Source organism: Entelurus aequoreus, linkage group LG01 (assembly GCF_033978785.1).
Source record: "Entelurus aequoreus isolate RoL-2023_Sb linkage group LG01, RoL_Eaeq_v1.1, whole genome shotgun sequence".
NCBI lineage: Eukaryota > Metazoa > Chordata > Actinopteri > Syngnathiformes > Syngnathidae > Entelurus > Entelurus aequoreus.
In genome coordinates, this window is record NC_084731.1 from 67,313,535 (window position 1) to 67,328,716 (window position 15,182).

General features: G+C 40.3%; 1 protein-coding gene across 1 annotated transcript; it reads left to right on the top strand.

Annotated features, from left to right (window-relative positions):
- The first annotated feature begins 76 nt into the window (after positions 1-76).
- tmem167b (transmembrane protein 167B) lies at positions 77-14,620 on the top strand. The gene is made up of 3 exons (XM_062056992.1): positions 77-254; positions 11,706-11,837; positions 13,947-14,620. Exons 1-3 carry the CDS (start codon positions 245-247, stop codon positions 14,027-14,029), a joined length of 225 nt encoding a protein of 74 aa, XP_061912976.1. The 5' UTR covers positions 77-244; the 3' UTR covers positions 14,030-14,620.
- The last annotated feature ends 562 nt before the right edge of the window (positions 14,621-15,182 follow it).

Genomic DNA, 15,182 nt, shown 5'->3' on the forward strand with positions numbered 1-15,182 from the left:
GAGTGCTGTTGCTCCATCATTACAGCAGGTGGCAGCCGAGCGCGGTGAACGCGAACTAAACGCAAGCCGTAGAAGAATAAGTCCTTTACAACTAAACGCAAGCCGTAGAAGAAGAAGTCTTTCCCAAGCGGAAGTGTGAGGCCAGTGATGATTCTCTTATATATATTCTAAAAGTCACCATACGACCTTCTGATTGACGCACCTTGACAGTTACGTAACGACGACAACAAAAGCAAGTGGCAATATGACCAATGGTAAGTGTTGTTCATTGCTACACGAGCGAACACATTGAAGTTAGCCGATGGAAGCTAACGCTAAGTGAGCTGTAGACGTGTCGCTTTAAAGCTGAGAGGCAAACTGCTAAAGTCATTTAGCATCAAAGAGCACACCAAAGCAAATGATTGAAAAAACTACTTTCTGCTGGGGCTAAAGTGCGTAGCAGCGGACTAGATTGCAGTGACTATTCAAAATAAAATTTATATTAAACAACACTGTTGTTGTCATGTGTGTAGGCCTAAACAAAGCAATAACACTCCCATGCAGATATATGTTTTATTGGATTGGAGGAACAACTCATAACCCAATCCATCCATCTTCCGCTTATCCGAGGTGGGGTCGCGGGGGCAGCAGCCTAAGCAGGGAAGCCCAGACTTTCCTCTCCCCAGTCACTTCGTCCAGCTCTTCCCGGGGGATCCCAAGGCTTTCCCAGGCCAGCCGGGAGACATAGTCTTCCCAAGGTGTCCTGGGTCTTCCCCGTGGCCTCCTACCGGTCGGACGTGCACTAAACACCTCCCTAGGGAGGCGTTCGGTTGCATCCTGACCAGATGTCCGAACCACCTCATCTGACTCCTCTCAATGTGAAGGAGCAGCGGCTTTACTTTGAGCTCCCCCCAGATGACAGAGCTTCTCACCCTATCTCTAAGGGAGAGCCCTGCCACCCGGCGGAGGAAACTCATTTCGGCCGCTTGTACCCGTGATCTTGTCCTTTCGGTCATAACCCAAAGATCACCTTCTTCACCACAACGGATCGATACAGCGTCCGCATTACTGAAGACGCCGCACCGATTCGCCTGTCGATCTCACGATCCACTCTTCCCTCACTGGTGAACAAGACTTGCAGGTACTTGAACTCCTCTACATGGGGTAGGGTCTCCTCCCCAACCCGGAGATGGCACTCCACCCTTTTCCGGGCGAGAACCATGGACTCAGATTTGGAGGTGCCGATTCTCATCCCAGTCGCTTCACACTCTGCTGCAAACCGATCGATCCAATGAGAGCTGAAGATCCTGGCCAGCTTCATAACCCAATCCTAACATTGTAAAAGTAATCACTGTACCGTATTTTTCAGATTATAAGTCGCAGTTTTTTTCATAGTTTGGCCAGGGGTGCGACATATACTCCGGAGCGAGTATATGTGTGAAATTATGAACACATTAGGGCTGCAACAACTAATTGATTAAAATCGATTATTAAAATAGTTGCCGATTAATTTAGTCATCGATTCGTTGGATCTATGCTATGCGCATGCGCAGAGTTTAAAAAAAAAAAAATAATAATAATAATTTTTTTTTTTTTTATTTTTTTTTTTTTACTAAACCTTTATTTATAAACTGCAACATTTACAAACAGCTGAGAAACAATAATCAAAATAAGTATGGTGCCAGTATGCTGTTTTTTTTCAATAAAATACCGGATAGGATAGAAATGTAGTTTGTCTCTTTTATCCGATTATTAATCAATTAATCGAAGTAATAATCGACAGATTAATCGATTATCAAATTCATCGTTAGTTGCAGCCCTAGAACACATTAGACTTAGACTTCCTTTTTATTGTCATTCAAATTTGAACTTTACAGTACAGATAAGAACGACATTTCGTTACATAAGCTCATGGTAGTGCAGGATAAAAAAGCAATAAGGTGCATATATAAATAAATAAATAGGTTACTGTAGAGATAAATATATTGCACTTTTTCACTATATTGCACTTTTTATGTATGTATGTTATATTGTCTTTTTTATTCCAGCGAGTTAATCCATTTTGGGGGGAGTTGAGGGGATAATTATGATGCGTTCAAGAGTCTTACAGCCTGAGGGAAGAAGCTGTTACAGAACCTGGAGGCTCTGCTTCGGAGATTACCATAAAATATCAAATAATATTATTTATCTCATTCGCGTAAGAGACGAAGCAAATGTCCGCAATCGTCACACACACATCAGCAATCGTCACACACGTTAACCAATAAGAATTCGGCGGGGGAGGGTCATGGCAGAAGTGCATTGTGCGTCATGGCAGAAGTGCATTGTGGGTCATGGGATACTAACTGCTGCTACATCCGTAGCTATTAAAATGGATTATTTCAACATTAGCGGTAACTTATAGAAACTGAGAAGGGTTGAACTAAAATGGCACCGAAAAGGAAATCATATACTGCAGATTACAAGCTGGACGTAGTGAAATATGCAGCAGAAAACGGCGATCGAGCAGCAGAAAGAAAGGAAACGGCACATATCAGAGGCAATTTATGAGTCATATAACGTACACTTATTCAGCCTGTTGTTCACTATTCTTTATTTATTTTAAATTGCCTTTCAAATGTCTATTCTTGGTGTTGGATTTTATCAAATAAATTTCCCCCAAAAATGCGACTTAAACTCCAGTGCGACGTGTATATGTTTTTTTCCTTCTTTATTGTGCATTTTCGGCCGGTGCGACGTATACACCGGAGCGACTTCTAGTCCGAAAAATACGGTACGCTGGTGAGAGACAAAAGTATCCACTTGTGTCATTAAACAATTGTTAACTTGTTATTAGTGAGGAAGGGTTAACAGTAGGGGTGTAACGGTACGTGTTTTGTATTGAACCGTTTCGGTACGGGGGTTTCGGTTTGGTACGGAGGGTGTACCAAACGAGTTTCTAAGCTAAAGTCTTAACAAGCTGCTTTGCTTCTTCTGCCTCTGTCTCAGCACCCAGCATTGTCCCACCCACACAACCATCTGATTGGTTAGACAAAAAGCGGTAACAGCCAATCAGAAGTGCGTATTCAAAGCGGTAACAGCCAATCAGCAGTGCGTATTCAGAGCGCATGTAGTCAGTGCTTCAGCGTCGAGTAGATAGGTGTTTAGCAGGTGAGCATCAGGCAGCGTACTCTCCCCAAATTAAAATAAACACCTCCCAGTCAACTACTAGTACCATCACTATGAGGCCGTTGACCTTCTATAAACTTAAAGGCTTACTGAAACCCACTACTACCGACCACGCAGTCTGATAGTTTATATATCAATGATGAAATCTTAACATTGCAACACATGCCAATACGGCCGGGTTAACTTATAAAGTGCAATTTTAAATTTCCCGGGGAACTTTCGGTTGAAAACGTCTATGTATGATGACGTTTGCGCGTGACGTCAATGGTTGAAACGGAAGTATTCAGACACATTGTAGCACAATACAAACAGCTCTGTTTTCATCGCAAAATCCCACAATATTTTGGACATCTGTGTAGGTGAATCTTTTGCAATTTGTTTAATGAACAATGGAGACTGCAAAGAAGAAAGCTGTAGGTGGGATCGGTGTAATAGCGGCTGGCTGCAGCAACACAACCAGGATAGTTGATAGTTGATATCCGACGCTAGCCGCAGACCGCATGGATGATCGGGTGAAGTCCTTCGTCGCACCGTCGATCGCTGGAACGCAGGTGAGCACGGGTGTTGATGAGGGCTGGCGTAGGTGGAGCGCTAATGTTTTTATCATAGCTCTGACGAGGTCCCGTAGCTAAGTTAGCTTTAATGGCGTCGTTAGCAACAGCATTGCTAGGCTTCGACAGACGGCACAGCATTAACCGTGTAGTTACAGGTCCAGTGTTTGGTTCGGTGTCTCCTGATAGTAGTATTGTTGATCTTCTGTCTATCCTTCCAGTCAGGGGCTTATTTCTTTTGTTTCTATCTGCATTTAAGCACGATGCTATCACGTTAGCTCCGTAGCTAAAGTGCTTCACCGATGTATTGTCGTGGAGATAAAAGTCACTGTGAATGTCCATTACGCGTTCTCGACTCTCATTTTCAAGAGGATATAGCATCCGAGGTGGTTTAAAATACAAATCCGTGATCCACAATAGAAAAAGGAGAAAGTGTGGAATCCAATGAGCCCTTGTACCTAAGTTACAGTCAGAGCGAAAAAAGATACGTCCTGCACTGCACTCTAGTACTTCACTCTCACGTTCCTCATCCACAAATCTTTCATCCTCGCTCAAATTAATGGGGTAATAGTCGCTTTCTCGGTCCGAATCGCTCTAGCTGTTGGTGGAAACAATGGGGAAATGTGAGAAGCCCTTCAACCTGCGACGTCACGATACTTCCGGTACAGGCAAGGCTTTTTTTTATCAGCGACCAAAAGTTGCGAACTTTATCGTCGATGTTCTCTACTAAATCCTTTCAGCAAAAATATGGCAATATCATAAAATGATCAAGTATGACACATAGAATGGATCTGCTATCCCCGTTTAAATAAAAAAAATTCATTTCAGTAGGCCTTTAAACTGCAACTCAGCTCGCTCGCAGTCCTGGCTTGAGGTGAAGACTAATTAGCTTTTAGCGTAACGTTAGCTCATTTTGCGGTGCGTGTGCGTGCGTGTCTGTGTGTGTGTCTGTCAGTCTGTGTGTGTGTGCGTGTGTTTGTGTGTGTGTGTGTGTGTAGTCTCCTATTGCTATTGTACTATTTTTTTCAGCTATAGTTACATTAATCACTAGGAGCAGCCTAGTTTTGAATGGCAGGGTCCCTGCTACCACATATTGATAAAAATATAACATTTACATAATAAAAATCAACTACAGGCTTCCTAAATGCTGTAATAAATTAAGCATGATGAGTTGTCTTGAAACTGTTTGATGTTGCACTTTTTATATGTAGAAGAAAAGTTTTGTCTTTTTATTTAATCTGAGCAACAACTTGAGGCAGTTTAATGTTTATTAACGTGGGCAGAATTATTATAGTGTTCCCAATGTTAAAAGGATAAAGCCATTGTTTACACATTTGGTAAATAAATAGCCAAAAAATGTATATTTTGTTGTTTTCTTACTGTACCGAAAATTAACCGAACCGTGACCTCTGAACCGAGGTACGCACCGCACGTTGTGTAAACAATGCACACTAAGGCACAACACACAGCATGCTAGCAACGCCCGGGCTACTACAACATGCAAAAGCCAGAGCTGGTGACAATATTACACCAGGATCTAACATGGACACGGCTGCTCTGATGTTTATTGATTAATTGTAACTTTCCTGGTGTTGGTGACAATATTACACCAGGATCTAACATGGACACGACTACTCTGATATTCATTGTAACTTTCCTGGTGTTGGTGACAATATTACACCAGGATCTAACATGGACACGTCTACTCTGATGTTCATTGTAACTTTCCTGGTGTTAGTGACCGTATTACACCAGGATTTAACATGGACACGACTGCTCTGATGTTCATTGATTAATTGTAACTTTCCTGGTGTTGGTGACAATATTACACCAGGATCTAACATGGACACGACTGCTCTGATGTTCATTGATTAATTGGAACTTTCCTGGTGTTGGTGACAATATTACACCGGGATCTATCACGGACACGACTGCTCTGATGTTCATTGATTAACTGTAACATTCCTGGTGTTGGTGACAATATTACACCAGGATCTAACATGGACACGACTACTCCGATGTTCATTGATTAATTGGAACTTTCTTGGTGTTGGTGACAATATTACACCAGGATCTAACATGGACACGACTACTCTGATGTTCATTGATTAATTGGAACTTTCCTGGTGTTTGTGACCATATTACACCAGGATCTAACATGGACACGACTGCTCTGATGTTCATTGATTAATTGTAACCTTCCTGGTGTTGGTGACAATATTACACCAGGATCTAACATGGACACGGCTGCTCTGATGTTCATTGATTAATTGTAACTTTCCTGGTGTTGGTGACAATATTACACCAGGATCTAACATGGACACAACTACTCTGATGTTCATTGATTAATTGGAACTTTCCTGGCGTTGGTGACAATATTACACCAGGATCTAACATGGACACGACTGCTCTGATGTTCATTGATTAGTTGTAACTTTCCTGGTGTTGGTGACAATATTACACCAGGATCTAACATGGACACGACTGCTCTGATGTTCATTGATTAATTGGAACTTTCCTGGTGTCGGTGAAAATATTACACCGGGATCTAACATGGACACAACTGCTCTGATGTTCATTGATTAATTGTAACTTTCCTGGTGTTGGTGACAATATTACACCAGGATCTAACATGGACACGACTACTCCGATGTTCAATGATTAATTGGAACTTTCTTGGTGTTGGTGACAATATTACACCAGGATCTACCATGGACATGACTACTCTGATGTTCATTGATTAATGGGAACTTTCCAGGTGTTGGTGACAATATTACACCAGGATCTAACATGGGCACGACTGCTCTGATGTTCATTGATTAATTGTAACTTTCCTGGTGTTTGTGACCATATTACACCAGGATCTAACATGGACACGACTACTCTGATGTTCATTGATTAATTGGAACTTTCCTGGTGTTGGTGACAATATTACACCAGGATCTAACATGGGCACGACTGCTCTGATGTTCATTGATTAATTGTAACTTTCCTGGTGTTTGTGACCATATTACACCAGGATCTAACATGGACACGACTACTCTGATGTTCATTGATTAATTGTAACTTTCCTGGTGTTGGTGACAATATTAAACCAGGATCTAACATGGACACGACTGCTCTGATGTTCATTGATTCATTGTAACCTTCCTGGTGTTGGTGACAATATTACACCAGGATCTAACATGGACACGGCTGCTCTGATGTTCATTGATTAATTGTAACTTTCCTGGTGTTGGTGACAATATTACACCAGGATCTAACATGGACACGACTACTCTGATGTTCATTGAATAATTGGAACATTCCTGGTTTTGGTGACAATATTACACCAGGATCTAACATGGACACGACTACTCTGATGTTCATTGATTAATTGGAACTTTCCTGGTGTTGGTGACAATATTACACCAGGATCTAACATGGACATGACTACTCTGATGTTCATTGTAACTTTCCTGGTGTGGGTGACAATATTACACCAGTATCTAACATGGACACGACTACTCGGATGTTCATTGATTAATTTGGAACTTTCTTGGTGTTGGTGACAATATTACACCAGGATTTAACATGGACACGACTGCTCTGATGTTCATTGATTAATTGTAACTTTCCTGGTGTTTGTGACCATATTACACCAGGATCTAACATGGACACGACTACTCTGATGTTCATTGATTAATTGTAACTTTCCTGGTGTTGGTGACAATATTAAACCAGGATCTAACATGGACACGACTGCTCTGATGTTCATTGATTCATTGTAACCTTCCTGGTGTTGGTGACAATATTACACCAGGATCTAACATGGACACGGCTGCTCTGATGTTCATTGATTAATTGTAACTTTCCTGGTGTTGGTGACAATATTACACCAGGATCTAACATGGACACGACTACTCTGATGTTCATTGATTAATTGTAACTTTCCTGGTGTTGGTGACAATATTAAACCAGGATCTAACATGGACACGACTGCTCTGATGTTCATTGATTCATTGTAACCTTCCTGGTGTTGGTGACAATATTACACCAGGATCTAACATGGACACGGCTGCTCTGATGTTCATTGATTGATTGTAAATTTCCTGGTGTTGGTGACAATATTACACCAGGATCTAACATGGACACGACTACTCTGATGTTCATTGAATAATTGGAACATTCCTGGTTTTGGTGACAATATTACACCAGGATCTAACATGGACACGACTACTCTGATGTTCATTGATTAATTGGAACTTTCCTGGTGTTGGTGACAATATTACACCAGGATCTAACATGGACATGACTACTCTGATGTTCATTGTAACTTTCCTGGTGTGGGTGACAATATTACACCAGTATCTAACATGGACACGACTACTCGGATGTTCATTGATTAATTTGGAACTTTCTTGGTGTTGGTGACAATATTACACCAGGATTTAACATGGACACGACTACTCTGATGTTCATTGATTAATTTGGAACTTTCCTGGTGTTGGTGACAATATTACACCAGGATCTAACATGGACACGACTGCTCTGATGTTCATTGATTAATTGTAACTTTTCTGGTGTTGGTGACAATGTTACACCAGGATCTAACATGGACACGACTGCTCTGATGTTCATTGATTAATTGTAACTTTTCTGGTGTTGGTGACAATATTACACCAGGATTTAACATGGACACGACTACTCCGATGTTCATTGATTAATTGGAACTTTCCTGGTGTTGGTGACAATATTACACCAGGATCTAACATTGACACGACTACTCTGATGTTAATTGTAACTTTCCTGGTGTTGGTGACAATATTACACCAGGATCTAACATGGACACAACTACTCTGATGTTCATTGATTAATTGGAACTTTCCTGTTGTTGGTGACAATATTACACCAGGATCTAACATGGACACGACTACTCTGATGTTCATTGATTAATTGTAACTTTCCTGGTGTTGGTGACAATATTACACCAGGATCTAACATGGACATGACTGCTCTGATGTTCATTGATTGATTGTAAATTTCCTGGTGTTGGTGACAATATTACACCAGGATCTAACATGGACACGACTACTCTGATGTTCATTGAATAATTGGAACATTCCTGGTTTTGGTGACAATATTACACCAGGATCTAACATGGACACGACTACTCTGATGTTCATTGATTAATTGGAACTTTCCTGGTGTTGGTGACAATATTACACCAGGATCTAACATGGACACGTCTACTCTGATGTTCATTGTAACTTTCCTGGTGTTAGTGACCGTATTACACCAGGATTTAACATGGACACGACTGCTCTGATGTTCATTGATTAATTGTAACTTTCCTGGTGTTGGTGACAATATTACACCAGGATCTAACATGGACACGACTGCTCTGATGTTCATTGATTAATTGGAACTTTCCTGGTGTTGGTGACAATATTACACCGGGATCTATCACGGACACGACTGCTCTGATGTTCATTGATTAACTGTAACATTCCTGGTGTTGGTGACAATATTACACCAGGATCTAACATGGACACGACTACTCCGATGTTCATTGATTAATTGGAACTTTCTTGGTGTTGGTGACAATATTACACCAGGATCTAACATGGACACGACTACTCTGATGTTCATTGATTAATTGGAACTTTCCTGGTGTTTGTGACCATATTACACCAGGATCTAACATGGACACGACTGCTCTGATGTTCATTGATTAATTGTAACCTTCCTGGTGTTGGTGACAATATTACACCAGGATATAACATGGACACGGCTGCTCTGATGTTCATTGATTAATTGTAACTTTCCTGGTGTTGGTGACAATATTACACCAGGATCTAACATGGACACAACTACTCTGATGTTCATTGATTAATTGGAACTTTCCTGGTGTTGGTGACAATATTACACCGGGATCTAACATGGACACGACTGCTCTGATGTTCATTGATTAGTTGTAACTTTCCTGGTGTTGGTGACAATATTACACCAGGATCTAACATGGACAAGACTGCTCTGATGTTCATTGATTAATTGTAACTTTCCTGGTGTTGGTGACAATATTACACCAGGATCTAACATGGACACGACTACTCCGATGTTCATTGATTAATTGGAACTTTCTTGGTGTTGGTGACAATATTACACCAGGATCTAACATGGACACGACTACTCTGATGTTCATTGAATAATTGGAACTTTCCAGGTGTTGGTGAGAATATTACACCAGGATCTAACATGGGCACGACTGCTCTGATGTTCATTGATTAATTGTAATTTTCCTGGTGTTTGTGACCATATTACACCAGGATCTAACATGGACACGACTACTCTGATGTTCATTGATTAATTGGAACTTTCCTGGTGTTGGTGACAATATTACACCAGGATCTAACATGGACACGACTGATGTGCATTGATTAATTGCAACTTTCCTGGTGTTGGTGACAATATTACACCAGGATCTAACATGGACATGACTGCTCTGATGTTCATTGATTAATTGTAAATTTCCTGGTGTTGGTGACAATATTACACCAGGATCTAACATGGACACGACTACTCTGATGTTCATTGAATAATTGGAACTTTCCTGGTTTTGGTGACAATATTACACCAGGATCTAACATGGACACGACTACTCTGATGTTCATTGATTAATTGTAACTTTCCTGGTGTTGGTGACAATATTACACCAGGATTTAACATGGACACGACTACTCCGATGTTCATTGATTAATTGGAACTTTCCTGGTGTTGGTGACAATATTACACCAGGATCTAACATGGACACGACTACTCTGATGTTAATTGTAACTTTCCTGGTGTTGGTGATAATATTACACCAGGATCTAACATGGACACAACTACTCTGATGTTCATTGATTAATTGGAACTTTCCTGTTGTTGGTGACAATATTACACCAGTATCTAACATGGACACGACTACTCTGATGTTCATTGATTAATTGTAACTTTCCTGGTGTTGGTGACAATATTACACCAGTATCTAACATGGACACGACTACTCTGATGTTCATTGATTAATTGTAACTTTCCTGGTGTTGGTGACAATATTACACCAGGATCTAACATGGACACGACTACTCTGATGTTCATTCTAACTTTCCTGGTGTTGGTGACAATATTACACCAGGATCTAACATGGACACGACTACTCTGATGTTCATTGATTAATTGTAACTTTCCTGGTGTTGGTGACAATATTACTCCAGGATATAACATGGACACGACTACTCTGATGTTCATTGGTTAATTGTAACTTTCCTGGTGTTGGTGAAAATATTACACCAGGATCTAACATGGACACGACTACTCTGTTCATTGTAACATTCCTGGTGTTGGTGACAATATTACACCAGGATCTAACATGGACACGACTATGATGTTCATTCTAACTTTCCTGGTGTTGGTGACAATATTACACCAGGATCTAACATGGACACGACTACTCTGATGTTCATTGATTAATTGTAACTTTCCTGGTGTTGGTGACAATATTACTCCAGGATCTAACATGGACACGACTACTCTGTTCATTGTAACATTCCTGGTGTTGGTGACAATATTACACCAGGATCTAACATGGACACGACTATGATGTTCATTCTAACTTTCCTGGTGTTGGTGACAATATTACACCAGGATCTAACATGGACACGACTACTCTGATGTTCATTGTAACTTTCCTGGTGTTGGTGACAATATTACACTAGGATCTAACATGGACACGACTACTCTGATGTTCATTGTAACTTTCCTGGTGTTGGTGACAATATTACACCAGGATCTAACATGGACACGACTCTTCTGATGTTCATTGTAACTTTCCTGGTGTTGGTGACAATATTACACCAGGATCTAACATGGACACGACTACGGTACTCTGATGTTCATTGTAACTTTCCTGGTGTTGGTGACAATATTACACCAGGATCTAACAAACTTGAGGATATGTTAAGAAAGTCTTCTGCTCCTTGTCCCTAGTCTACTCCTTCGATGGGGTCCTGGTGTTTGGGCTGCTCTTGGTCTGCACATGTGCATACTTTAAAAAGGTTCCTCGCCTCAACGGCTGGCTGCTGTCAGAGAAGAAAGGGATCTGGGGAGTTTTCTACAAAGGTAGGCATGCCTCCATCTCACATGCAAAATGTTTACTAAATATATATAGCACAGATCATCTTATTCATATATTGTCAGGTTATATTCTGCAATGTGTGTGTGTGTGTGTGTGTGTGTGTGTGTGTGTGTGTGTGTGTGTGTGTGTGTGTGTGTGTGTGTGTGTGTGTGTGTGTGTGTGTGTGTGTGTGTGTGTGTGTGTTAAATCAAATCAAACTTTATTTATATAGCACTTTTCATACACAGGCATGTGGCAAACACAAAGTTGTGTACACAAAAAAAGAAGAAAAGAAAACACCCACACACCACTGTTGACAATAACAAAAGTTGGCACTGAGGATTTGAGGAAAAACGGCACCTTTGAGGCGTCCACACTGGAGAATAACTCAAAATTAACACCATTTTAAAAAAATAGTATAAAACATTTGATAACATAAATGTAAAAATAAAATATAAATAATACATGTTGTTCCAATGCAAACAAAATAAATAAACATGAGAACACCAAAGCATTTGCCATTTCAACAATTTTCTGGGAGAAGTTGTGCATTATCTGACACAAATGCAGGGGTGCAGTGGTGTGCCAGCAGGGCCTAACATAACCAGAAATCATCATCATAATTAAAGATAAAAGTTATTTTTAATTTACTTTCCCTGAATATGTCAAAGTATTCCTATTTTCCTCATGGCATATTATGCTCCTTCCAGCGCTGTTGTTTTTACTTTTGGTTTGTATCCAATCAGAATTCAGCTAGCTTATGTTGCCATGCTGTACCAAATCTGCCAGAAGCCTTCAGATTCAGCAATGCGGGCGTCCGTGCACTGTAAGTGAACGAGGACATACAGTGACACATACAGTGCACTGTAAGTGAACATATACAGTGCACTGTAAGTGAACACATACAGTGCACTGTAAGTGAACGAGGACATACAGTGACACATACAGTGCACTGTAAGTGAACAAAGACATACAGTGACACATACAGTGCACTGTAAGTGAACACATACAGTGCACTGTAAGTGAACGAGGACATACAGTGACACATACAGTGCACTGTAAGTGAACGAGGACATACAGTGACACATACAGTGCACTGTAAGTGAACGAGGACATACAGTGACACATACAGTGCACTGTAAGTGAACGAAGACATACAGTGACACATACAGTGCACTGTAAGTGAACACATACAGTGCACTGTAAGTGAACGAGGACATACAGTGACACATACAGTGCACTGTAAGTGAACACATACAGTGCACTGTAAGTGAACGAGGACATACAGTGACAGACAGTTGCGATAGCCAATCGGATCACGCGTTGTTGTCAGTAAGGCCTTCTAGATGGCCTCGGGCAGATATATAGTGATGTTATGAGCCAGGTAACATAAGAACTCCATTACCCAGCATGCCACAGTAGTGTAGAGCATGCGCTGTAGCCTCGTTTAGGTTGTTGTATGTAGACATGCCGGTGTGGAGTAAACTTTAAAAAATAAAAAGGAAGTCTAAGTCTAATGTCTGATCAAAAGGCATTTAAAAGGGTAAATTAAGAAAAAAATGCACATGATATTTTTATATAAAAATATGTTGATGCCCATCAAAAATTTTAAGGACTTTTATGTCCTGTTTGGAAAATCGAATGTTATATATTTTATTTGTAGTTAATTCACTAACATTGTCTGATCAAAAAGCGATTAAAATGATAAACTAAGTAAGAAACAAGTTTAAAAAAAAAAACCTAAATTTTTATGCTCATTAAAATCTTAAGAGTTGTTGTATCTCCTGTTTGGATTTAAGATCATTGATATTATGAAGTTTTAATGTAATTGGAGTCAGTTGTGTCCATAAAACCCATACTACCAATAATTAAATTTGAATATAATATATCTTTTTTTGTAGTTATTTTACTAGTTTGAACATGTAACATTATCTGATCAAAAAGCCTTCAAAAGAGTGAATATTAAAAAAAATATGATAAATAATATTTTTGTTTAGAAGTAAAGTTGTATGTAGGAATTTTGCCAAAAAAAGAGATTAAAAGCATGAAATGAGATATGAGTAGTATATCCATATCAGTTTTATGGTACATCATGTTTCTCTTCTTCTTTGTAGCGGCAGTCATCGGGACACGGCTCCATATTGCTGTAGCACTTTCCTGTCTGCTCATAGCCTTCTACTTGATCTTCCTCAAATGATCCATCACATCAGATCCATGCCAATGATTGGACTCAGTGGGGGAGGGGTCATGAGGACTCTTTGTCTCATGGACTCACTTAAAGACGAGCCACTTCTGCCCCCTCCTGGTGACACTCTGCACTAATGATGTCATCTTGAATCCTGCCCCCAGTTTTATGACCCAGGAAAGAGGTGATGTCATTCTGTTTCATCTTCATTCACATACCTATTTATATGGCACTAAAATGTTGTCATTTAGATGGCAAATTCTTTTTTCCTCAAAAGAAGAATAATCAGTACTGTTTATTTCTTCTAAAAGTCCTAATATATGATGTTGCATTGGAAGTAGCTTGCACAGGACTTGTGGAAGTCAGTGGGTAAAGTGACACTGGGATTACGGAGTGCAAGTGTGGAGCACATCACGGCCCATTCAAGACGTAGGACGGGTGCGATGCAATTTCAAGTAAAATGCTAGCAAGACATGTTTTATTTCAAGTCATTTTCAAAGTGCCTAGATCATGTGTTTGACACTTACACACATCAGTAGCATTATTTCTCAACAATCAGAAATGTTTGCAACGGGCCAATAAAAAAATATGATTTAAACACAATTATTTGCAAAGGATTATCACTGTCCCATAACAAGTGTGATGTTTTTCTCAACTCACTGGTGCTGATAATGGAGACATTGACCGTATAAGGTAAAGGTGTCTGATATCTGGTGGTCTGATACTTGTCCATTTGTCCTGGGGACAACATGAGTAAGTTTGAAGTGAGCACAGCATTTACTAATATGAACCAATCCAAACAACCTTCCCGAGTCATGGCGAAGAAAAAAAAAAATCAACAAGCACAAAAAGTCAACAACCATGGTCACACATTTTTTATTATGTATTTATTTTTTGGTCCTGTCCAACCACTCAGGCAAATCATATAGTTGATGTAGATCAGGGGTTTCAGAAACGCGGCCCAATTGCGGCCCGCAAGACGTTATTTTGCGGCCCCCACCTTAATATGAAAGTTTAATGTTAGTGCGGCCCGCGAGCATACTTGCCAACCCTCCAGGTTTTCCCGGGAGACTCCCGAATTTCAGTGCCCCTCCCATAAATCTCCCGGGGCAACCATTCTCCCCAATTTCTCCAAGACAATATTTTTATGGGCGTGCCGTGATGG

What these genes read in the sequence shown, in the direction of transcription:
- tmem167b (XM_062056992.1), top strand. An exon ending in CTGGGGAGTTTTCTACAAAG is followed by an intron (nt 11,838 to 13,946) that starts GTAGGCATGCCT and finishes TCTTCTTTGTAG; the next exon opens with CGGCAGTCATCGGGACACGG.